Source organism: Orussus abietinus, unplaced genomic scaffold, assembly GCF_000612105.2.
Source record: "Orussus abietinus isolate OABI.00-Male unplaced genomic scaffold, Oabi_2.0 scaffold524, whole genome shotgun sequence".
NCBI lineage: Eukaryota > Metazoa > Arthropoda > Insecta > Hymenoptera > Orussidae > Orussus > Orussus abietinus.
This window is the reverse complement of record NW_019394689.1, coordinates 1-24,406: the sequence shown is the minus strand read 5'-3', so window position 1 is coordinate 24,406 and position 24,406 is coordinate 1. Positions and strand designations below refer to the sequence as shown.

The following is a 24,406-nucleotide window of genomic DNA, read 5'->3' as shown; positions in this document are numbered from 1 at the left end:
TGGCTCTTAAAGACCGATACTGCGAAACTGAAATTATTATTCTAGCTAATTTACATTGTATGAACGTATATTTATAATAAATCGATACTAATAGTTGATCGCATGTCTCGGATACGAGGCCCAGGTTTCCGAGGGGCTTTCTCGATATATCGACTAAATACCTGATAATATAATCCGCCTAACATCCTCCGATATAGTAACAACAATGGCGAGTTAAAATTGCTTATCGAGCAGTCCAAGGGGATGCCTTCACCCTGCGAGGGAGTTTATCTCCCATCGAAAGGGTATCGGAAAGTGCTTCTTCTAATGAGCCTTCCGATACTATCTATAGATCTATATTTATTACGATTAATTAGTTGTAAAGATCTACTGTGCATTATTTAAACGGGTCGAGAACGCACAAGTAACCCACTGGGAAGGTTATCCACGAGTTTTCATTACGATGCACTAATTATCATCGCAGCCACTGGGCTCGGGGCAGATTTCATAACTTGTCTGTGACAAGTTTTTTTCTTTTTGGGTGAATCACCGGAAATTGGTGTGTAAAGCTTTTGTATAAGTTTACAGCTCTGGACAGTATGGTGGGATCGCTGCTGTCTTTTTCGTCTTGGGCCTTGGCCTTAACATGTTGGTTAACTCGATGAGAATCCACTTTGTCGCTTTCAGCACCAGCACGTGGACGATGAATTGTAAACCTAGAGCACCGAAACCCTTGTACAAACCGAAGAGACCTTCACTGGATATGATTTTTCTGTAGCAATCGACAGCTCCGGTGCAGTGCATCATTAGTGGGGTGACGCTACGTCCAGAGTCTAAATCGTCAATGATCGTCCTGGTTCCCTGCAGATGCAACCTCTGAATAACTGTTTCAAATGGGTAGAATACAATGTCCGCAGTGTACATGGAAATTAGAGTCGATTGCAACTCTATGTCTTGCACCACGCTCTCCGACACGAGATCTCGACTGTAAGCACCCTGCAAAAATAGGTACGTTTATAACCTAACTTTTAAGAGGACTGTCCTGCCAGTTATCGAAAAAATTGAGTCTTTTTCGTGTAACATTTAATTTATAGGCAGGAATTGTAGGTAAAACGCTTTAACATTGTTTAATCATACATTTATATATGTATGATTAACTCGAGAATGGACAAATATTTTAAATCCACCCTGTAAAGAGAGGTATGTTTATAACCTAACTTTTAAGAGAGCTGTCCTGCCAAGACTATCAAAAAAAATAATTAATCTACATACGTATGATCAACTCGAGATTGAATAAATATTTAAAAAATTTTTGCAGCGTTCTACTCGCAATTAAACTTGCTATCGCACCTGTTAAAAAGAATATAATTTCTGTAATGACACGATTGTTATATATTTTGAACCAAAATATATTCAATCGAACTGGTTTAATTCTTTTTTCTGTCATCTAATTATGTAGTACTAAAGAGCTTGATATTTTATATTATTAAATCTTGTGTTGTTAATTTTTGTTATTGATTTATGAAAAGTAATTATTTCTCAAGCATTTGAATGCGAGGGAATCCCTGATATGATAATTTTTCTCCGAGGATAGTAAATAATAGTTCGTAGTGTTCTTACCCGTAGTTCCTGAGAGTGTTTATGCCTGATGTGCATAATTCGACTAGTGAGACTTCTGATAGGAAGACTAAACAAGTACTTGGCGACTCCATATGCAACAGTCGGAGGAAGCAGGATATAGATTGGCAGCAGAGTTCCTCTGTTGCTTATTTCGATCGCTCGCATAGCTCCATCTCGAAATACATCCAAGATGCCGGGTCTTTCAGAAACTATTTCTGACTGGACCGTTTCCACCAACGAAGCCGAGTAAAATGGCATTACGATGCCTATAGACACACTGTACAACACAGGATTAATACTTTGTATCAAAAATATATTATAATTACTTCGTCGTCCCTTACCAACCATTTTAAGAGGACGTGTTGACCAAACGCCTTCAGCCTGCTGTTCCAAGAGATCTCCCTGAATAAATGAATCCAATAATCAGAACAAGCTAATCGACTTGAGTCAGAAACTTATTGGTTTGAAAAGTCCTGTGACACTATGCAATTTAGAAATTTATATTTATTTATCAAATTACTTCTCAACGAGAAGAAACGTTCGCTTCTGCGAGTGTTCCGTCAAAATTGAAAATTGAAGATGCAAAGTGTCGCAGGATTTTTTTAGCCAATCCAATACTCGACGGTCAACTAACTTTGGCCAAAATGTGATTTTAGAGACGAGATCTTCAACGGCAAGGGTTAATCCTCTGACCAACAAAACGGAACCGATTCCTTTCCACAAGGTACTCAGTCCTTGGCTTTGATGTAAGCGAATCATCACCGGTATCAGCGTTATCGGAACCAAATGATACCGCTGAGCTGTGGGATTCACCTGGCATTGTCTCCGCAGGATGATAAAAGGATGGATCAACAAGTTCTCAGTGATCAAGCTCGCCAAGCCACATCCCATCCCAATGTACTTCTTTACGAGGAAGTCTGAAATGTGAAATCGCAATCATATCGATGCAATACATAAATTGTGCTCAGGGATGTCGAATCTACCATCGGCGTCTGCTGGAGGACTGTCTTCTGCCAAAGGATGTATAACGGGGATGTCCAGAGGACGAATAACCTCTCTGCCGTAATATTTATTCGGAACACCAGCACCGATCTCTTCTTCCATTTGCCTTCCTCGGTAAACTTTCTGATAACCTGCAAGGCCTGCCATCGTCGAGCAGGTGATCGTGTGCTTTTGACGTACAGGAATTGATTGAAAGAGATCGGAACCTTAATTTTGAGTTAGGATATTAAATTGGAGTATATGTTCACCAGTTTATACCGATGGGTTTAGAAGTTTAGAGGTTCAAATCCTGGGTTGACACTGGGTGTTCAATGTGTAGTTATCGCGCAGGCCGCTAGATGGCAGGACGAATTAATTCCAATAGTACGTTTACACAGTCTCCCTCAAGCCGGTTTTATAACTGTTGGCATTGAATCTCGCTTGTATCAACCAGGGTTGTGCAGTGACGCGTCATTCGAGGTTTTTTACGTAAAATACCTTGTAAATCGAAAATTGTTTAGAGGTAGTGTATTATATGCAAGAAAGGCGGGAAGATGAAAAGCCGTTAGAAGTAAAGAAGAGGACTTGAGTCTATGCTTCACCATTTCGTTTAAAAATTTTTGCCGAGCCAATTCATATGAATGGTCTCGCATTTTCACCACCGAAAACGTTCCGTAATTCCGTGAACTACTCATTTCTCACATTTTCGCTCAATTTGCTTTACGTAATAGACCCTCTGGTATCAATATCGTTTTATATCGGTTACCGGTAAAACGGCGTTTACACAAGAAGTTATAAAACCGGCGTAAGGTAGAAGGTGTAAACGTATTAAATATGAAAGGAAAACATCGCACAAATTAGCTATCTCACTCGTATACACGCTTTCAAATGTAGAAAATAAGGGACATGTAGTTAACCTCTTCAGGTGACATATGTCATGTATATAATGGCAGAAGCGTAGATGTCAAACAGGTAAAAAGATATACGCAATAATAGATAATCAATTGAAAGGATCGCTGTCAAGATGAACGTTGTTATGGCAATAAAGCTTTACGTCGCTAGGATGACGGAGGAAAGTGGGCCGGGCATGAAAATTCTTTTAATGGATAAACAAACGGTAAGGCACTCTCGATTTCTAGGTTATACTACAATACGTAAATAATAATATTGAATTTAAAGTTTAGACGTTGATAATGGGATATTCTCATTGTAGACCAGTATTGTCAGTGTAATTTACAGTCACTCGGAAATACTTACGAAGGAAGTTTATTTATTCGAGAGAATCGACAGGCCAGTTCACAGCGGAAGTTTGAGGCATTTGAAGTGCATCGTGTTTGTACGACCAACAAAGGAGAACGTTGACTTACTTTGTAACGAACTTAGATATCCTAGATATGGAACATATTACATTTGTAAGTATTTCATAATTCTTACATATACAGGACACTTTTTTTTCTATCTTTCCTTAATTTGAAATATTTCTTTTTTTTTTTGGCATAATATACTCGTGCTACAGATATGAATTACTTAATTGTTTTATGAATAATATCACATAGAGAACGTGGAATAGTAAAGAATATGTGTTGTCTTAAGATTTTAGTAATTGCATCACACCAGAAAATGTTAAACTACTGGCTGACAATGACGAGCAAGAAGTGGTTCGAGAAGTTCAAGAGTTCTATGCAGACTATTTGGCGATCGACCCGCACTTGTTTTCGTTTGGCATAAATGCATGCTCTCATAAATTATCATGGAAGTCGGAGCACTTGCAGAGAACCGTCGAGGGTATCAAATCTGTTCTGTTATCGCTAAAGAAGTGCCCATACATACGTTTTCAAAGCACCTCGGAGATGGCTAGAAAATTAGCAGAGCGAATGAGGGAGGTCATAAACAAAGGCAGTAATCAGTTTGACTTTGGTCAGGAGTCGAACACAATTTTACTAATTCTCGACAGGAGAGACGATCCTGTCACTCCGTTACTCAATCAATGGACTTATCAAGCAATGGTTCATGAATTAATAGGTATAAGTAATAACAGAGTAGACTTGTCGCACATAAAAGGCATCTCGAAAGAACTGAAGGAAGTCGTGTTGAGTGCAGCACATGACGAGTTTTATGCTTGTGTAAAGTAAATTTGACTGTTTGCATATATCCACTGTATATCGACCAGATTCGCTCTAACTAAAGACTGGTTTCCTGCAGAACTTGTACCTGAACTTTGGAGAAATTGGCCAAACAATTAAGGAGTTAATGGAGGACTTTCAGCAAAGAGCCAAGAAACATCAGAAAGTCGAGAGCATAAGTGACATGAAGCATTTTGTGGAAACTTATCCTCTTTTCAAGAAACTCTCTGGTACTGTTTCGAAGCATGTCACCGTAGTTGGTGAATTGTCGTCGTTAGTTGAGAAATACAACTTGTTATCAGTGTCCGAATTGGAGCAACAGCTCAGTTGTCAAAATGAACACTCTCCGCAGGTAATTAGTATTACAGAACTTCATTCGGTGACTCTTATTAATCCTAGTTCTCTTCGTTATGATTAAGATAAAGTTCTTCTCTATGTAACGACGTTATGAATTTCGTGCTTAAATGTATTTGGCTCGAAACTGACAAGATTCTCGGTTAAATGTATTTTGCTTGAAACTCTACCGAGTTTCTTGATATCTCTGCTTCGTCCTTTCAGTTACAAAAGATTAAAAGACTTATTTCTGACTCAAAAGTTAGAGATATCGATGCAACACGACTTGTCATGTTGTATGCATTACATTACGAGAAGCATGCAAACAATGACATAACTGGTCTTCTAGACATGTTGAAGAAACGTGGAGTTTCCGAAAAGTATACAAAGGTTTGTTCAATCCTTCATACTTTCCTTAGTTTCATTGAACGTTTAATGTAATTTTTTGCTACTTTTCAGCTGATTTATAACATGTTAGAATACAGCGGAGCCCATGTGCGACAAAATAATTTGTTCGATAGAGAATCTGTCGCCAAAATCACAAAGAAACTGTTTAAAGGATTAAGTGGGGTGGATAACATTTACACGCAACATACTCCTGTGCTTGCCGAAACCTTAGAGGACCTGCTAAAAGGGAAATTGAATGCACAAACATTTCCTTACGTCGATAACATAGGAGCTATAAGAAGGTAACAAATGCAAATTGTATAATGTTCAATTTTATGATTATAGTAAGTCTTGCATATAAATTCATGTTATCTAGTAACAAACCGCTAACAAAAATTTATTTTCTGTGTAGACCGCAAGACATAATAGTTTTCATAATTGGAGGCGCAACCTATGAAGAAAGCCTGACCGTTCATAACTTAAACAAACAGAATCCTGGAACGAAGGTCATTCTTGGCGGTACAACAATTCAGAATTTTGAGAGTTTCATGGAGGAGATCGAATCCGCTACGACTGGTTTAATTACAAAGCATAGTCTAAGGCGTAAATAAACAATCAAGTAAGAAAACATGAATCTACATTTGTTACCACTGTAATTATATGCTTATATTTATTTTTTACTGTAAAAACTGCATTCATAATTAAACATTATAATTAAAATATAACAAAGACTAGATTATTCTTAGGTTAGGTTTACTTTTGTAATTAAAACAAAGCACGATTGTGGATAGGGAAGAAGTTAAAAAGCTCACGCCTTAAACAATTTGGTCAAGGATTAAATCTAGAATGTTCGAAAATTAATCCAGGTGAAGAATAAATCCCCGAGCGTCGTTGATTTTAATCAATGTTTTATTATTAACTGGTGTAACAAAACCTGTGCGAAGATTGCAATAATCATTCCTCAGTCTCTGGGTCGTCAAAACTATACTCCAGCATAGCGTCCACGTTATTGTCATCCTTTGTTGGAACCTTCAACAAACATATGTGGTTTCTCTGTCTTCGTACCAATAGAATACATTCGCATGCAAAAGTTAGTTAAAATACTTTGACGTGTAAAAATTAGTCTTATATTGCACATTTTTGCTCCATTCTGTCTTCAACGATGTGAATATATATTTTATCACAAAACCGTGTGTACATACAAATACAAAAAATGAAAATTATTCAGAAAGATATCAAAATATAGAAAATATCAAGATGGATTTTAAACTCTGAAGATAGAATAGAAGAAATTGTATCAAAGATTGTTTAGTTCATTTCTCTACTAGCCCAGCTATTCGTAAAAATTCCAGTGATCCTTGTTCGATGCAAATTTATCGGAAGACCACAGCAGTTTTATGCTCGGTTCATCAGTCTGCCCATTATGAGAACCACGTATCCAACATCTCACCTTACGTGGGATCTGCAATGGATCACCAGAGTATAAATAAGGACAATTAACAATAACATACCACAGATAAAACAATGTTTTTACATGTCTGCACAAATCCTTTACTCTAGTGATCCTTGCAAATCCAGGTGACATTGTTGAAAATAAAATCAAGGATCTGGAATAACTAAATAAAAATGACAATGGTCTCGTTGCACCATATCGTACTACATTAAACGAAATATCGCAATTTATAACTCTGATAATGGAAATTGAAATTCAATTTCGACATCATTGCACTGTCAGAATTAGATTTCGAATTCGGCTTAAGCATCGCTTTTAAAAGAAAAGACCTGAATTATGTGTACCTTGACGTCATAAATTGTTGATAAAAGGATTTCATCATAAAGCATTAGTCTTATATTCGAAGGAGAACAAGGACTAGGATAAAGGATTCGTAGGTGAAGGATAATGTCACTCTCAAGTTGAAAGAGAGAGCGTAACTTACTGAACCGGTCTAAGAAACTAGGCGATAGCAAATACTCACGTCTCTTCTTTTTCTTAGGTAGTTTAATAAACTTTCCGCGCCTTATTAAATAGACTAGCACCTACAAATAGACTGCATGTATCTGTTAAAATATAAGTCTGACGGTTTTTCAATGTCAAGGAAACAAGCGGGACCATTTGAATTGCCTACGATAGTGGATTCAGATCGAACTTACTTGTACGATGCCAGTCGACAAGGCGTAGCTCACCATCGCTAGAGTAGCACAGAGCCCTGCCAGAAATTGGTTTCTTCTCTTGTTAGGGAATTCACTGTCCGAGTCCCTTCTTAGTTTCTGTGCGTTCTCCTCTGCTTTTTGCTTCATGTACCTTGTGTAATCATCTGGAAAGTATTTCTGAGTAATCCTCGTCACAAATTGAGTCAGATTTCCGCAGGCTTTCAGATGATTCTGAAGGGCAGCATTTGGCACTGGCGCTTGGAGCAACGGAGCCAAGTAGGAATATATAATTGCGTCGAGAGAAGTAGGAGCACTTCCAAAGAAATAATGGGACTCTCCTAGTCTCGTGGACAACAATGTTAAGCACTTTTGAGCTTCGGAGTATACCTGCAATTTGGGGTACTCGTTAAGACTTAATGAAATGTATAGAATTAATGTTTTAGGTATAATGAAAATACTTGGATAATTTTTATTGATACTAAACATTTCTTTTCAGGATTTGTTTACGTAAAAAAATGCTATTACCTCGTTTTCTATCCCACTAATATCTTCAAGGGGATAAAGTGCTTCCACCATTGCTTTCGCTTGCCTTTCAAATTTCCCAGGATAATACAAACTTAAGGGAAAAGGAATAGCCTTGCCATACCATGGTCTTATTATTTCGGTGCAATTCTTTTGATCAACCCACCTATAAATTATATGCATTATGCTTACGTTAGTTTTATTCGGACTTCCTATGTTTAATTATCAATGTGTAATTTAATTTTTGGGCGTATATACTGTTTTTGTTGGAATATTGCAGAAATATGAAATACCATATGAACTGAAGTGCTGGATAAAGCTTATCTTTCAGCATCGTGTCATATGCTAATACTTCGGCACACTGTTTTGAATTCAGTCCAAAGTCAGTTGTATAATTTCTTGCGTTAAGGAATGCCGTTATGTCCTTTGGCGTAGCTAAGGTCTGCGCATCGCATCTTAAGACGGGCAACTGGCCTTTCGGGGCTCGGAAGGGATTACTTGTTGCCATAACCTCTAAAGGAGCTTCGGAGAATTTGGCATATGCCTAAAAAAAATGAGGGTATATAGAATAATGCTAAGAGAAATAACGAACACGTAGGATATTTATTAAATCACATTATTCCTCGAGGTACAGAGACACCTAAGGCCAAACTGACATAAAAAGGTCTACTGATTAAAACACATAAATTCATCAGATTAATTAAAGGTCATCAGAAAATTGTTTGCAATGCAATATTTCATTTACAGTCTTTTTTATATATCTGGATCTGGTCAGCTTGACTTTCTTCATCCGAGTTATAAGTCGGTTGTAAAAATAAGTAAATTGGAAATTCTAACCTCTGCCGGCTTATACGTACCAGCACGCGTAAACAATTAACGTCCGTAGAAGGCAATCCCCAATCGCCTCTCCATATCTCTAGTCTCATAGGACTCATTTTCTCTTAATTTCTAACGTTATTTAAGATCTAGTAACAGAAGTTGGGAATTTCAAATTACTCCTTCGACTGTAATCATGGTTCGCGATTCGCAACGAAAGGGAATCGATCGACACGTGATCGCTGAATCAACTCGCTCCCATTTTTTCGGAAAAGTGCTGCCACCTCTTTGTAATGCATCGAAATACAATAAACGGGAGACGAGACAAACGTATGTTTTGTCTGTTATTCAAAATGTACTGACTTTTACTGAAGTTTTACTCGTAAGTGCGATTTACGTTGCGTTTTAATCCCACTTGAATTTGGAGGTTAACCGCAAGTCGAAGTTTACGGTTTACTCGATTCATCTTAATATCTGATTTAAATATACCATTTGCCAAAATTTGGTAACCTGGAAATTATTCAGTTTACTGCGTTGGATACAAGCAGCACGGGATAGCAATAAAAGACCAATGTGCAATAACAAGTGCTTTAACTTCAACCAGTAATATCGCACATTGTGATCTATTCGACGAACCATGTTTAAGAGTAAGTCGCATCATACCGACGCAGACTTTATAAGGATAAAGACGAAGGTAAATTAAATGTTTAATATACAGGTAACCCTCCTATAACACGGTAGATACGTTCCTAGAAAATGCCGTTGTGTGAAACCGAGTTATATGAGACTCAGAGCCAGTACAAAATTTCAATAGCTCTAAGAGTACTGTCAGTTGCCCATACCGTTCAAATGTACTGGGTTTTTTCGACATGAAATCTAAACTGCATGATAACACTGTTTGGGACACAAATGGTTAAATAACCTTGTGTTTAAGAAATTGCATATGTACTTTATTTTCAGTTTCATGAAGATATCATACGATTTTCTATGAAACGTAATGAGCCGGCCAGTTATGAAGAATTTAGAAATTGTCTTGCGGAGAAGCACGATATAAGAAGCAATTCAAACTTTCTCATTTGGTATACTGACCCTATGAACGGAGATCTCTTACCTATTAATAATGAGAACAATTTCGCCAGAGCGCAAATGACGGCTAAGTCTTTGTTAAGAATTTTTATTCACAGTACAGGTAATTAACGTAAATTATTCTTTTAATTCTTATAACGACTGATGTAATAGTTTCTTCCATTTTAGCCCGTAGTGTGGAAGAAGTAAATGGTTGCAATACAATGAAATCAAGAAATCTTATTTCGAGTATTTTACACGGAACTCCTGGAAAATTAAAAAATCTTCAAATATCTCAACCGCATAACTTCCGTCAGGTTGGTCGAATTATTAGGAAAGATGTCATTAAATATCCTTTGATCACATTATCAGTGATAAGTTGAATTTATCCTACATATTTCTTTTAGGTTTCTGCGATAATCGATGTTGATATTTTACCAGAAACCTGCCGACGTGTGCGACTCATGAAACACGGTTCGGATAAGCCGCTGGGATTCTATATAAAGGAAGGAGAGAGCTTTCGAGTTTTACCTATTTCAGCAGGTGGGGGATTGGAGAAAATTCCAGCAGTATTCATCAGTCGAGTTATTCCGGGAGGCTTGGCAGAAAGTTCAGGCTTGCTCGCAGTGAATGATGAAGTTTTAGAAGTTAATGGTATAGAAGTCGCAGGGAAAACTCTGGATCAGGTAAAAATGTCTACTTAACTGGACAGCAAGAACATGACATAAGTTGATAACTCTTTTTCCTTTTAAACAATGTGTGTGTTAAAATTTATAACAGACAAATACTGCTTTTAGGTAACTGATATGATGATTGCCAATGCCTCTAATTTAATAATAACGGTGAAACCAGCAAATCAACGAAGTGCATTACGGTCTCGTCAAACACGCTCATTGTTATGTAATAGTCCAGTATCATCGTACAGTCAACAATCTATGCAGAGTGCCAGCACAAGCAGTGACGATGAAGCTGATGATGTTGTCGATTTGACTAGTGTCACTCATCGTAACAGTACATCAAAGGACTCGCACACTTCCCATCTATGCCAAATGGAAAATCGTCGCAGTCATTTTATGCATGACCAAGGTATGCTGCACTTTTAATATAAAGGTTCGGCAGGATTCCATTTATAAAGGTGCTTAATATGGTATAGTTGTTCGATGCATTTTTCCTGTAGGTGATTAAGCACAGGAGTACTTAATATTTAGATACTATAGGTACGTACTTAATAGCATTTCCTTTAAGTGCCAAGTACAAAGAGCGTTACACTTAGGACACTTGCTAAACACATTGCGAAGATAAAATTCCTGTAAATGTAATACTATTCTGATCAATTGTAATCTTCCGCGGTGAAGTAACTTGAAGAAAAGAGAAACAGAAATGACCAGCTACGAGAGAATTGGTATTCTTCGTGTCACTAAGTAATTCTCTTGTAAATGTAACGCACGCAATTTCTCATGTAACATACGTGCATTATGATGTGAATATTTTGATACAACTGCGCTGTTCGAAGGTTAATATTAATGAACGGCAAAATTGCAGTTAACAAATACGAGGTGTTTGATAAGCATAACGCTTTATCTTTCCACTGTCGTCTGAAAGCACGCTATTTTCGTATTTTTATATAGACTCTTTATTTTTAAAAGGAATTATATTTTCATGTATAGTGCCAGTTTTCTTTTTATACAACATTTATGAGCGTTTAAGTAGGTATTAGTTTACGTTTAACAGTGAATTAACGCGGTCGATAAAAGCACGCTTTTAATTCTTATTTTTAAAGGTAGATGTGGAGAAGTGAGAAAAGATAGGGAATGCCAGTAAAGCCTTTTCGTGATAATGATTATTTTATATACTGTAACGTTAAGTATATAGACATTCAATTCTTTACTAGTCCTGCGTGCATCTTAATTGTTTTATCAACATTTCTCGTTTAAAGTTCACACTTTTATCTGTATTTTACTACCTGTACATTGTCACCCTTTAAGGTGATATGAAAGCCTTTCATATCACCTTAAGACGTCTTGAGTTTCCTGTGTGAAACTATTGTATTCCAAGAGCGACTCTTTCAACCAAATACTGCGATTAGTGAGTAGAACATCTTTAGAGTGTTCATCCTTAAGACCAAAAATGTCGAATTTTTTTAAGGTATTTGTACTTTTTCACCGATAAAATAACGCGAAAACATAGGCTAGTAATAATGTAATGAAATTTGAAATCAAAGATACTTGCCGTAGGACCCTATTTATCCGGTTAAATAAATCATGTCACTAAGACTGACGCAAAGACTTATCTAGATGTATCAACAATAATTAGGTAGAGTCATCAAGGGATCGATCCAGCTAATCGATAGCTCAGGCACCATCCTTGGGATTTAGGTGTACTATTATTGTATCTTGTATCCGGAGAGAAGCATCGAAATAAAAAAAAAAGTATATTCGTATTTGAGTATTATGATATGTTCTGTGTTCCATCATGTAAAATAGTAGATTATCCTTGTAAATATATTTCAATGTATTCATTTAAGGTGAGGTGAAACTCGTCGAGGAACTTGATCGACGTCGATAAAGATGATTTTTCTAAATGCGTACGTTGCCGACGTTCGTTTTTATGTCAACAGCTAAGTCAATTTATATTGGGTATTGCACCAAATGGCATACTCCACCTTTTGTTTTTGTACAATAATTATAAAGAAATCCAAGTTAAACTGAAGAAATCCCCTGGATTCATGGTTTTTGAGGTCATAGTTGACTGCAGAGAACCCCCTGCGCCATCTGTGATTTCCAGGTCAACTAAATTTTTATTCCGAGACCTCGTATTACCATCGTTTTGGCATACAAGCGCATACAACACTTTTTTTGCCTTTATTCCGTTCAAATGCGAGTTTATCGATTACCAGAGTGTTCTAAATTGTCGTAAAATTGTCCTGATCCTTTCGCTTCTCATATCAGAGCCTTCGATAATTGTATATCGATCGAAATATGAGAGCTCGACGCCATTTTGGTTCTTCTCTGGGCTGAGGTAAGAACTTTTGTTGAAAAATCCAAATTTTGAATGTGTCAGGACAATTCTTAGATGATCATGTGTCAAAGTTTCGGACAGTTTGGTCCAATAACCTTAAAAAAAAAGTGTTGTATTCGAATCGACTGATTTGAAGGGGGTTTCACTTCACCTTAAGTTTATAGGTTAGTTCAGATGAGAGAATCCTCGTTAGTCGGATAAGGGATTAATTTCCTTTCGTAAGAGGCACTCGAGACTTCACCAATCGACCTCCGAACAGTCCGAACAAGTCACCAGGGTATGAGTGCATCTCTACGTTTATTTATCGATCGTTATCGAAGTACGTAGACGTCTGATTCTTCACTTTTAGATCGGGAAAAATAGGCGGGAGGCCGATAAGTCGAAGACTTGTTTGGCGGATTTTAATTTTGACTTCCGTCGCGCGATTCGCCGTCACGCCGATAGGAGGCCAGGGCAAACAATGTCGATGTTGTTTGTTTGCCAAAACAACCTGCTCTAGAAATATCTTTCCCACTTATCGCGATATCTGCCCCCCTGCGGACTATCGTGCTTTGATGGAAATCCTCGACGAGAAATACGGAGGAAGATACGCGGTGACACTCCTCGAGAGTCCGGGAGAGGTCTCGGCGATAAGAAGAACAAACATGGCCGCCACCTTTGCGAGTTTCCTCGTATTTAACGAAATTTGGCATCTCATGCTCCCCTCCCCTCGTGTATCATATTTGGAGGAATTTTAAATGGAATTTAACGGACTTATGGAGGATTTGCACGGAATGAATTCAATTGTTCCGCGTAGAGGACGAAATTATTACGCGTTCTTTGGAAAGTACGGCGGCGTCCGCCATTTTGGAACCGGGACCGACTATAAGAAAGCGTCTTGTGCAATTTGGACAAAAGTAAATGGTTCAACTTCTTGGCGGACATTTAGAATATGAATGATTATATTAAGTGGGTTTCTAGTTAAGATATGGATGTTTCTAATGTAATGTCATGGCTTGTTATAAATGCGCGTTTCATATTCTGCCGAAAAATGGGAAATACATGGAACCTGTATATATACGCTCTTGACACTTTTATGCGTTTTTGGTGTCATTAATTTGAATTAATTAAATTACGCATAGGTCTGTCCGTATCTGCTCAGTCTATAAACTTTTGCGAAGTATAATAAGCGCCATCGTTTATTGGCGTTGAAAATAATAATACACGTAGGTTTTCCTACCAGATTCAAAAGTGAGATATGAGTAACGACCTAACATGCTCCTGCGTTTCTTGAAACCGTTCTAGAAGGAGTTTTCGAAGAATATTCGAGTACCCCCCACGAACAAAATGGCGTCCACATCTGCGCGTATCGGGATGCGTGAGATAAGTGCGCGCTCGCGCACTAGTGGGCGTGGAAGGCGACTATTGAATCAAAAATCGAATCTAATCGCAACGTCGGCTCACCTGCTAGGGAATTTCCCCTCATAGTGGAATTCTTCTGCAATGTATCGCCTTGGACCGGAAAAGAAGGTGTTTTGCGACTCTCGGGGGAACCTAGCGACAAAACACACTCGGTAATCGTTAACTTCAATTAAGGGAGGACGAGTGCATGGCGTAACATGTGTCAAGGAAACAATACATGTATCGACATTGACTATATCGGCCTTTATTGGTACTTTTAAGGGGATATCTAGTTATTTTAAGGGGGTCCTTGCGGCAAACTTATTGAAAAATTATTTTTGTTAATTAAAAGAAGGAAACTAAACACGAGGAAGAAAACTTTAAGCCCTTTAGTAACGTGTAAATGATACAAAAAAATATAGTTAACCGTTAACTTCAATTAAGGGAGGACAAGTGCATGGCGTAACATGTCTCAAGGAAACAATACATGTGTTAGTACCGACCTTGTCTATATCAGCATTTATTGGTTCGTCAACTATCTTGAAGAGATCTTTGCGGCAAAATGATAGAAAGATAGTGTTTGTAAATAAAAAAAAAAATCCAAACACGTGGAAGGAAACTTTAAGTCCTTGAATAATGAAATAAAATAAAATCCTGAGTTAATGAGATCCTTATCCCAGATAAAATGTTAACAAAATATCCGCGCATTACTTTAGAAGCCTGGCAGAGTTTCGAGCCAAATACATATGTGTATTTATTTCGAGCAAAAGATATATATTGAGATTGAATAACAATAAGTATATTCAGTACCAATTTGCACATTTGTAATACACGCCTGGCAATGACTTCTTCATTTATTATGATTATACATAGGAGTAGAAAATTGAATTATACAGTTATAAATGAATTTATAAAGAGAATATTTAATTCTGGGAATGATTACATGGCAAATGATTTTATTTCCATTTGCAGTGATATTCTTTCACCGAAACGGTCCTTATCTCGAGCTATTGTCGGAGGAAGGAACATTCGTGCATTGTCACGAACAATATTCCCGACACCCTCTCTTTATGGACAAGGATATCATTAATAAGGAGAGATGGCAAAGTTGTGACGCGCTGAAGTGCATTAGATAACACGAGGATTATTCGAAGACAACTGTCCTTATCAGGATGCGCACATACACACGTGGTTAGACAGAGCCAATACGGGAAATAAAAAGAGCTAGGCTTATCGGGCCTACTACTTATACGTGCTACTTATTCCATTGAACACCGAGTCGTGCTCTTCGTGTATAGTCTTTCTTGAGATCGTGCAATGACACCCGGCATGACGTCTCAGTGCAACTTCGACGAGATCAGGATCTTCGATGACTCTATGGACACCCTGGAGATTGTGGAGAGCATCGCCGAGGCGGAACAATCGGAGGACCCTTTTCATATTTTCGACATTGGCGATGTCGTCACACGGCATAGAAATTGGATCTCGAAAATGCCCAGAGTTGCTCCGCATTTTGGTAATCGCTAAATCCTTATCATCCCGGACGGCAGAAATATTGTACATAGCACAGAGGTTCATAGAATGTTACTTTGAGAAGAGTTTTCGGCGAAGCAATATGCTGAAGGGAATTTATTATCCGCAAAAAGATTCTTCGGAAAAGCCTTTTCTAGTCGCTGACCGTACTTCCTACCCATCGAATTGTCTTCTTCTCCGAACCCTTAAGGTGATGTGAAAGTGGCGTCGAAGGGGTTTTGTTTATTAAACTTTTTTCCCAACTCGGTTTACCGAATAGTTCGAAACTTTACAACGTGAATAGGGAGACTATTAGGAAGGTCCTGAAACTCGTGTAATTTCAATTCCTTTTAAATTTCCGCATAAAATCGCAGGTATTATTTTTCGGGTATAAAATTGTTGTGTACTATCATCCATAAATAATATTGCGCATAATTACGTGTACACACAAAAATGCCGCATAAAACCGCAGGTATTATTTTTCAAATATAAAATCGTTGTATCATATCATTCATAAATAATATTGCACATAATTACGCATACACTTTGTGTGTACACATTTAAATACCGCATAAAACTGCAGGTATTATTTTTCAAATATAAAATCGTTGTATGATAACATTCATAAATAATATTGCGCATAATTACGCATACACTTTGTGTGTACACATAAAAATGCCGCATAAAACCGGAGGTATTATTTTTCGTGTATAAATTGTTGTATAGTATCATCTATAAACAATGTTGCACATAATCACGCATACACTTTGTGTGTACACATAAAAATGCCGCATAAAACCGCAGGTATTATTTTTCGTGTATAAAATTGTTGTATAGTATCATCTATAAACAATGTTGCATATAATCACGCATACACTTGGTGTGTACACATTTAAATACCGCATAAAACTGCAGGTATTATTTTTCGAATATACAATCGTTGTATGATATTCATAAATAATATTGCACATAATTACGCATACACTTTGTGTGTACACATAACAATGCCGCATAAAACCGCAGGTATTATTTTCCGTGTATAACATTTTTGTATAGTATTATCTATAAACAATGTTGCATATAATCACGCATAAACCCGCCGGTATTATTTTTCGAATATAAAATCATTGTATAATATCATTCATAAATAATGCACATAATTACGCATACACTTTGTGTGTACACATAAAAATGCCGCATAAAATTGTAGATATTATTTTTCTTGTATAATATCATCTATAAAAAGTATCCCGCAAATGGATCGGTTTATTGACTTAATCATTGTCGGATTTCGAAATTAATGTTACTTGTTTTGGAGTTTATCATCCACTTCATTATCTAATTGTAGGAGTGTCATATACCGACCATTATCTGCTCTCTATTTTTGTCCCTGATAAGATCTTCCTTTGAAAAAGAGCTCTGGCGTGGTGTAAAAATAGGTACTTCTTATAAGTACATACAATTTGTTTTTTATTTTGCAGCCGTGAAATGCAACCCAAATCCGACGGCGATTAAAGTTTTAGCAGCTCTAAATGCAGGATTCGATTGCGCCTCTCAGGTAATGATTTCCTCGTTAATAATTATGCTTTATAATAAGAAAAACCTAAATATTTTAAAACATCATCTCGTAAGTCAATCCAATTTTCCTTGTTAATAAAAAGACATCGTTAAATCGAATCGTAAAGAAAATGATTCTCTTGTAGCATAACATATTAAGGTGATGTGAAAGTGGCATCGAAGAGGTTTTGTTTATAAAACTTTTCTCCCACCTCGATTTACCGAATAGTTTAAAACTTTACAACGTGAATAGGGAGACTATAAGAAAGGTCCTGAAACTCATGAAATTTAAATTCTTTTAAAATTTGTTTATAGATACTTTAGAAATAGTTTGTAAAAAATGAAATTTCGCGAGTTTCGGGACCTACCTTATGGTCTTCATATTCACGTATTAAAGTATGAAATGATTTGCGACACCCAGTTCGGAGAAAAGTTTTATGAACGATCGAGCTTTCGGATGCCACTTTCACATCCCCTTAAGGTGATGTGAAAGTGGCATCGAAGAGGTTTTGTTTATAAAACTTTTCTCCCACCTCGATTTACCGAATAGTTTGAAACTTTACAACGTGAATAGGGAGACTATAAGGAAGGTCCTGAAACTCATGAAATTTCAATTATTTTCAAATTTGTTTATAGGTATTTTGAAAATTGTTTATAAAAAATGAAATTTCCCGACTTTCAGGACCTACCTTAGGGTCTTCATATACACGTTTTAAAGTATGAAATGATTTGCGACACCCAGTTAGGAAAAAAAAAAAAGTGAAACATGTTTTCAATCTCTTCCAGGATGAAATCAGACAAGTTATGCAATTCGGGGTTCCCGGGGAGCGGATCATCTTCGCCAACCCGACGAAACTCCCCTCGCACATTAAATTCGCGAGAAAGGTGGGAGTTGATAAGATGACCGTAGATTGCGAATCGGAGCTGTTGAAGATTAAGGATCTTTTTCCGGAAGCGAAGTAAGTGGATCGTAATCTGTTACGGGGATCGATCGCGTGGAGAAAACAGCGATCGATCAGAAAATAGACACGAGGATTAAAACAAAGTCGATAAGATAGGGATCTGCAAGGATCACCCAAGGCAGGAAATCGCGTTATCAGTCTCCAAAGATGAAACGCTTCGGAAAGAGTGCTTGTCTAGGAAATATTGATATTTTTTGTTCCTTTATATTATTCATTATTATCTTTATTATGTATGTATGTATATGTATATAGAGGTAGAAACATTTAAAACGTTAGAAAATCACATTATTTTCTTTTTTTTATCTATGTAAGGTCCGGATCATGGTCGCAGAATTTGTTGTAAATAATTAAAATAATTTAGTTCTATTACTTTAAGACATTTTTATTGCCTGACTGATATTTTTTATTTTATGCAGAATTCCTATACGACATACATATAAACGTATAAAATGTTATTAAGACACTTTTATTGCCTGCCTGATATTTTTTATTTTATACAGAATCGTTATTCGTATACGACATATATATAAACATATAAAACGTTAGAAAATGACATTATTTTCTTTTTTTTAACCATGTAACGTCCGGATCATGGCCGCAGAATTTGTTGTAAATAATTAAAATAATTTAGTTCTATTACTTTAAGACACTTTTAATGCCTGACTGATATTTTTTATTTTATGCAGAACTCCTATACGACATACATATAAACATATAAAATGTTATTAAGACACTTTTATTGCCTGTCTGATATTTTTTATTTTATGCAGAATCGTTATTCGTATACGATGCGACGCTGCAAATTCGGATGCACTGCTGGGATTAAAATTCGGCTGCGATCCTGATCGAGAAGCGATTCATATGATACAGATGACGAAAGATCTAGGATTAAGACTTCATGGATTCAGCTTTCACGTCGGAAGCCCCTGCGGGGAGATGATAGCTTATCACAGGGGGATCCGAATCTGCAAAAGTCTGATCGAAGCCGCCAAAGCAATTGGCTGCAAAGACGTGAGACTTATCGACATTGGCGGGGGAATTCCCGGAGAAACTGGAGTGGAAATTGACGAGGTAAATGCAGCTCCTATAAACAAAAGGAAAAAAGAGAAACAACGTGTAAAGGACCAAGTAGAGTGGTTGGCAAATTTAGAGGAAAAGAAAGTAACTATTTAGATTCCACTTTATGCCTCTACATGTAGAGAGTACTAGAATGGTATCACAATGCCAAGTATATAAACCACTGGCATTTTTTTGTTTATCACAACTTCGTCCCTTCACAGACTTTAAAGTGAAGTGAAACCCCCTTCAAATCAGTCGATTCGAATACAACACTTTTTTTTAAGGGTATTAGACCAAACTGTCCGAAACTTTGACACATGATCATCTAAGAATTGTCCTGACACATTCAAAATTTGGATTTTTCAAAAAAATTTTTTAACTCAGCCCAGAGAAGAACCAAAATGGCGTCGAGCTCTCATATTTCGATCTATATACAATTATCGAAGGCTCTGATATGAGAATCGAAATGGTCAGGACAATTTTACGACAATTTAGAACCCTCTGGTAATCGATAAACTCGGATTTGAACGGGATAAAGGCAAAAAAAGTGTTGTATGCGCTTCTATGCCAAAACGATGGGAATACGAGGTCTCGGAGTGAAAATTTAATTGACCTGGAAATCACAGATGGCGCAGGGGGTCCCTCTGCAGTCAAGTAGGGCCTCAGAAAGCATGAATCCAGGGGATTTCTTCAGTTTAACTTGGATTTCTTTATAATTATTGTACGAAAACGACAGGTGGAGTATGCCATTTGGTACAATACCCAATATAATTCGACCCAGCTGTCGATATAAAAACCAACGTCGGCAACGTAAGCATTTAGAAAAATCTTCTTTATCGACGTCGATCAAGTTCCTCGACATGTTTCACTTCACCTTAATATTCGAATCTAGATAGAGCGAACGAGGTAATTGCAACCTCACTTCTGAAGTATTATCGTGACAGAATTGAATAAAAATGACGATAAAGATAATGAAGAAGATACACAATACTACAAAGTAGTCTAGCGCAGATAAGAAAAGGGACGACTTGGAAGTACATAGGTTTCATGACACTTTCCTTGTACAGATACTCTTCCCCTATATCTGTGATTCTTTTCGCGTATAAAAAAAAAATGATAAAAATGATAAGAATGAAGCTAGCATTTTTTTTCAGTACGCTGACAGCATTAATGACGCATTGAAGGACGTCGATCCTTCCATCGATGTGATTAGCGAGCCTGGAAGGTATTATGTGACGTCTGCCTCTACTTTGGCCTCTCTTGTACACAGCAAAAAGATAATTATCGAAGATGGCAGAAAAAAACTGATGTATTACATGACCGATGGGACTTACGGCTCTTTCATCGAGGAACTGCTAAATCTTAAATGCAGATTGCCCGTCCTCTCAAACCGGGTTAGTGATTAGAAACTCGATAGAGTTTCGAGACAAATACATTCCCTGCGACGACTTATTAAAAATCTTTTTCATTAATTATCACTTTTTTTGTTTGGGTTTATATATGCGATAGTGTCTCTCGACATATCGACAGAGTTTCGAGACAAATACATTTCCTGCGACGACTTATTAAAAATCTTTTTCATTAATTATCGCTTTTTTTGTTTGGGTTTATATATGTGATAGTGTCTCTCTTTTGTACAGACACCATCGGGAGAAACATTTCCTTCGACTCTCTGGGGACCAACTTGTGACTCTTTCGACTGTATTGCCAAAGAAGCTAATTTGCCAGAACTTGAAATCGGCGACCGGCTTGTGTGGTTTGATATGGGAGCTTATGGAGTCTCCTTATCATCAAATTTCAATGGCTTTAAGACACCTCTTGTTTATCCAGTTATTAGGAGGAGCGATTGGTCAGTAAATAATAAAATTCCTAGTTTACGAACTCTACTTGAAACGCCTGTTTTAAAGCATGCACTGAGAGAAAGATCCAGTTAAATTAACTATTTTTTAACTATTTGTTATAGTTATAAAAGGACTCGGATACTTTTTATAGTAAAATTAACACTACTTGAAACGCCTGTTTCAAAGCATGCACTGAAAGAAAAATGTAGTTAAATGAACTATTATTTAACTATTTGTTATAGTTAAAAAATAGTTCAAAACGACGTTACCACCAAAAAGGGTATAGATGAAATTTTATTAATCGACCTTAATTAAACCTCTCAGCGCCTTTCATACCTTAACAGGACTAAATTGTTCAGTTATTAGTTTTTGAAAGACGGAAAATATTCTCGAGTACTGAAATAAACCACACGTGTTTTTTCTTTTTTTTTTTTTTTCGTACAAATTGGTGTACATTAAATCTTCATGAGTGTTGCGAATGTATTTGTTAATGAATTTTCTGGTTTTACAGGGAGTCTCTTTGCAACGACCTGAAGCAATTGGGAAAAATGGGAACCACAACAATGGTTACTCAAAATGGGTGCTGCTAATACTTTAGTTAAGGTACACATGATCATCCTTTCTTTAAACAATTAATTACATATTGTACTAGCTTAAGAATTTGTTATCAGTGACTACTCCGCCCACGTGCATACTCGTGCAACAATATATCTGTCTATTCTTGATTCTGTTTTAATACTGGGAGATAATAATTCCATCCAGAATATTCACTTATGGCCAATCCAATGTTGTCAGCATTCTTTGTTTAAATGGAGGTTCTGCATACGTGTCGAAATAGAATTTGCCAGATCTGAAACGTATCGATAAAAATGATCCCACATAAATTTCGAAAAATTCCATAATTAAGCCTTTCATATAAAAGTCCAATTTCTTAAGGTGAAGTGAAACGCGTCCATAAATTTGGTCGACGTCGGTAAAAAGGTTTTTTTTTAAATACCTACGTTGCCGAAGTTCGTTTTTATATCGACAGCTGTGACGAATTATATTGGGTATTGTACTAAATTGCATGATCCATATATTGTTTTCCTACAATAATTATAAAGAAATCCAAGTTAAACTCCAGAAATCCTCTGAATTCATGGTTTTCGATGCCGTAATTCACTGCAGAGGGCCACCCTGCGCCATCTGTGATTTTAGTTTCAACTACATTTTCTCTCCAAGACCTCGTATTACCTTCGTTTTAGCATAGAAGCGTATAAGACACTGTTTTTGCCTTTATCCCGTTAAAATTCCAGTTTCTCGATTACCTGATTGTTTTTAATTATCGTACAATTCTCCTGGCACTTTCGTTCCTCATATTAGAGCCTTCAAGAATTGTATATCGATCGAAATACGCGAGCTCGACGCCATTTTGTTTCTCGTCTGGGCTAAGTTAAACATTTTTGTTGTCAAAAATCGAAATTTTGAAAATGTCATGACATTCAAAGATTCGGACAGTTCGATTCAATACCCTTGAAAAAAAGTGTGTAATTCGAGTCGACAGATTTGAGAGGGGTTTCACTTCACCTTAACTCCATTAAAAGAAATGATTTCCTTGAAAGAAAAAAAAGAGTGCTTTCTCTATGAACCCACTAAACGTTTTTAACAAAATTAATTACCGGCCCGTTTGTAACTTTTATACGTACATGTTCGTAGGTGACGAATAGCCGAAATAAACGTGTTTGTTGTTCCGACACAAGCCTAAGGCAAAAATGGCATAGGAGGAGCATTCTTCTGCCAGGAAGGCACGGGAGTTCTTTACGGTCTCGGAGTATAACCTCCAAGATCTCCAATGACTGCACAAAGCTGCTCTCGAAAAAATAAGGAAAAATTACAAAGGACTCCTGGAGTGGTCGGGAAGCTTCAGAAACTCTAGAAATTGAAATCGATTGAGATAAAAGGTATATGAAAAATGATTTCATTACACATTGGGTTCAGTGGAGTTTCTATCAGAGCATATCTTGATGAGGGCCTCGAAAAAAATAGAAAAAAAATTACAAAGGACTCCTGGAGTGGCCAGGAAGCTTTAGAAAATCGGGAAATTGAAATCGATCGAGATAAAAGGTATATGAAAAATGATTTCATTAAATATTGGGTTCAGTGGAATTTCTATCAGAGCACATCTTGATGAGGGCCTCGAAAAAAATAGAAAAAAATTACAAAGCTTCAGAAAATCGGGAAATTGAAATCAATCGAGATAGAAAGTATAGGAAAAATGGTTTCGTTACATATTGGGCTCAGTGGAATTCCTATCAGAGCGCATCCTGGTTGGGGCCTTTTTCCTCCATTTGCAAAAAAGTCTGCAGTTCCTGTTGACTGTAAGACCCCATAAACTCCACCATCGGTGTGGATGACGTCGACGAATCTTGCATCGTTTCTCTCGAGATGTTCTGCATCTAGTTGATAGAATCCTGGATATGCAGGGTCCAGCCCTGAAGAGAAAGATGCAAAATATAATTGGATTTATTGTACATGCGGACAAAAATTTGGTTCATCCAACAAAATCGTCCGATTGGCTGCATTTGGTTAATTTCAGTAAACGTTCCGATTGAGCGAATCGCATTTCAGTTCACTTGGCCAAACTAGTTTTTTTCAGTCAACTAAAGTGTTTTAGTTAAATAGTTTCATTTAACTGATATGAAAGGGTCATTCTATATATATACAAAACGTCAATATATGTATGAAACTTTTCGCCAAATCAGTTTGGTTATATCATTTCATTGAGTTGATATGAAAGGGCCATTATATATGAACGAAACGTCAAAAGATGTATGAAACTTTTCTCCAAAGTGTTTTGGTTAAATCGTTTCATTAAGCTTATATGAAAGGGTCATTCTTTATGTACAAAACGTCAAAATATGTATGAAACTTTTCGCCAAATCAGTTTGGTTATATCGTTTCATTGAGCTGATATGAAAGGGTCATTCTATATGTACAAAACGTCAAAATGTGTATGAAACTTCTCGTCAAATTGGTTTGGTTATATCGTTTCATTGAGCTGATATGAAAGGGTAGAATGATATGAAACTGGGTGTAATAGTTTATAACTATCAAGTAAATA

The 24,406-nt window shown here is 36.8% G+C and overlaps 6 protein-coding genes across 12 annotated transcripts; 3 read left to right on the top strand and 3 right to left on the bottom strand.

The window, feature by feature from the left end:
• Positions 1–322: 322 nt before the first annotated feature.
• Positions 323–3,146, bottom strand: LOC105695315 (solute carrier family 25 member 46). Its single transcript, XM_012416787.2, has 5 exons — positions 2,583–3,146; positions 2,234–2,516; positions 1,945–2,001; positions 1,600–1,876; positions 323–975 (listed from the first exon to the last, which is right to left on the bottom strand). The coding sequence occupies exons 1-5, from the start codon at positions 2,746–2,748 to the stop codon at positions 562–564; spliced, it is 1,197 nt and encodes a 398-aa protein (XP_012272210.1). The 5' UTR covers positions 2,749–3,146; the 3' UTR covers positions 323–561.
• A 125-nt stretch (positions 3,147–3,271) lies between these two features.
• Positions 3,272–6,143, top strand: LOC105695309 (vacuolar protein sorting-associated protein 45). 2 transcript variants are annotated; one of them, XM_023433011.1, is made up of 8 exons: positions 3,272–3,552; positions 3,643–3,697; positions 3,794–3,992; positions 4,174–4,703; positions 4,783–5,055; positions 5,262–5,426; positions 5,496–5,725; positions 5,836–6,143. In XM_023433011.1, exons 1-8 carry the CDS (start codon positions 3,542–3,544, stop codon positions 6,032–6,034), a joined length of 1,662 nt encoding a protein of 553 aa, XP_023288779.1. In that variant the 5' UTR covers positions 3,272–3,541; the 3' UTR covers positions 6,035–6,143. The 2 variants fall into 2 exon arrangements, with proteins under 2 accessions (XP_023288779.1, XP_012272196.1); XM_012416773.2 differs by having other exon boundaries at positions 3,272–3,697.
• Positions 6,144–6,314: 171 nt separating this feature from the next.
• Positions 6,315–9,142, bottom strand: LOC105695331 (metaxin-1). 5 transcript variants are annotated; one of them, XM_012416823.2, is made up of 6 exons: positions 8,954–9,142; positions 8,390–8,640; positions 8,100–8,262; positions 7,575–7,961; positions 7,400–7,460; positions 6,315–6,452 (listed from the first exon to the last, which is right to left on the bottom strand). In XM_012416823.2, exons 1-6 carry the CDS (start codon positions 9,029–9,031, stop codon positions 6,436–6,438), a joined length of 957 nt encoding a protein of 318 aa, XP_012272246.1. In that variant the 5' UTR covers positions 9,032–9,142; the 3' UTR covers positions 6,315–6,435. The 5 variants fall into 5 exon arrangements, with proteins under 5 accessions (XP_012272246.1, XP_012272254.1, XP_012272263.1 ...); XM_012416840.2 differs by lacking the exon at positions 6,315–6,452 and adding an exon at positions 6,459–6,885; XM_012416831.2 differs by lacking the exon at positions 7,400–7,460 and having other exon boundaries at positions 8,954–9,139.
• Positions 9,143–9,220: 78 nt separating this feature from the next.
• On the top strand, positions 9,221–12,417 carry LOC105695320 (partitioning defective 6 homolog gamma). Of its 2 annotated transcripts, XM_012416810.2 has the most exons (6): positions 9,221–9,606; positions 9,873–10,101; positions 10,167–10,294; positions 10,385–10,663; positions 10,775–11,063; positions 11,155–12,417. In XM_012416810.2, the coding sequence occupies exons 1-6, from the start codon at positions 9,550–9,552 to the stop codon at positions 11,160–11,162; spliced, it is 990 nt and encodes a 329-aa protein (XP_012272233.1). In that variant the 5' UTR covers positions 9,221–9,549; the 3' UTR covers positions 11,163–12,417. The 2 variants fall into 2 exon arrangements, with proteins under 2 accessions (XP_012272233.1, XP_012272224.1); XM_012416801.2 differs by having other exon boundaries at positions 9,222–9,606; positions 10,775–12,417.
• Positions 12,418–15,629: 3,212 nt separating this feature from the next.
• On the top strand, positions 15,630–23,134 carry LOC105695676 (ornithine decarboxylase 1). The gene is made up of 8 exons (XM_012417467.2): positions 15,630–15,891; positions 17,369–17,445; positions 18,231–18,403; positions 19,177–19,477; positions 20,620–20,859; positions 21,106–21,314; positions 21,818–21,909; positions 23,002–23,134. Exons 1-7 carry the CDS (start codon positions 15,693–15,695, stop codon positions 21,894–21,896), a joined length of 1,278 nt encoding a protein of 425 aa, XP_012272890.1. The 5' UTR covers positions 15,630–15,692; the 3' UTR covers positions 21,897–21,909; positions 23,002–23,134.
• On the bottom strand, positions 21,886–23,802 carry LOC105695683 (pancreatic triacylglycerol lipase-like; the record flags this gene model as incomplete). The annotated part of the gene is made up of 3 exons (XM_023432999.1): positions 21,886–22,156; positions 22,992–23,151; positions 23,574–23,802. Coding segments are annotated over 3 exons (468 nt in total), but the record flags the coding sequence as incomplete, so codon positions are not given.
• Between the last annotated feature and the right edge of the window lie 604 nt (positions 23,803–24,406).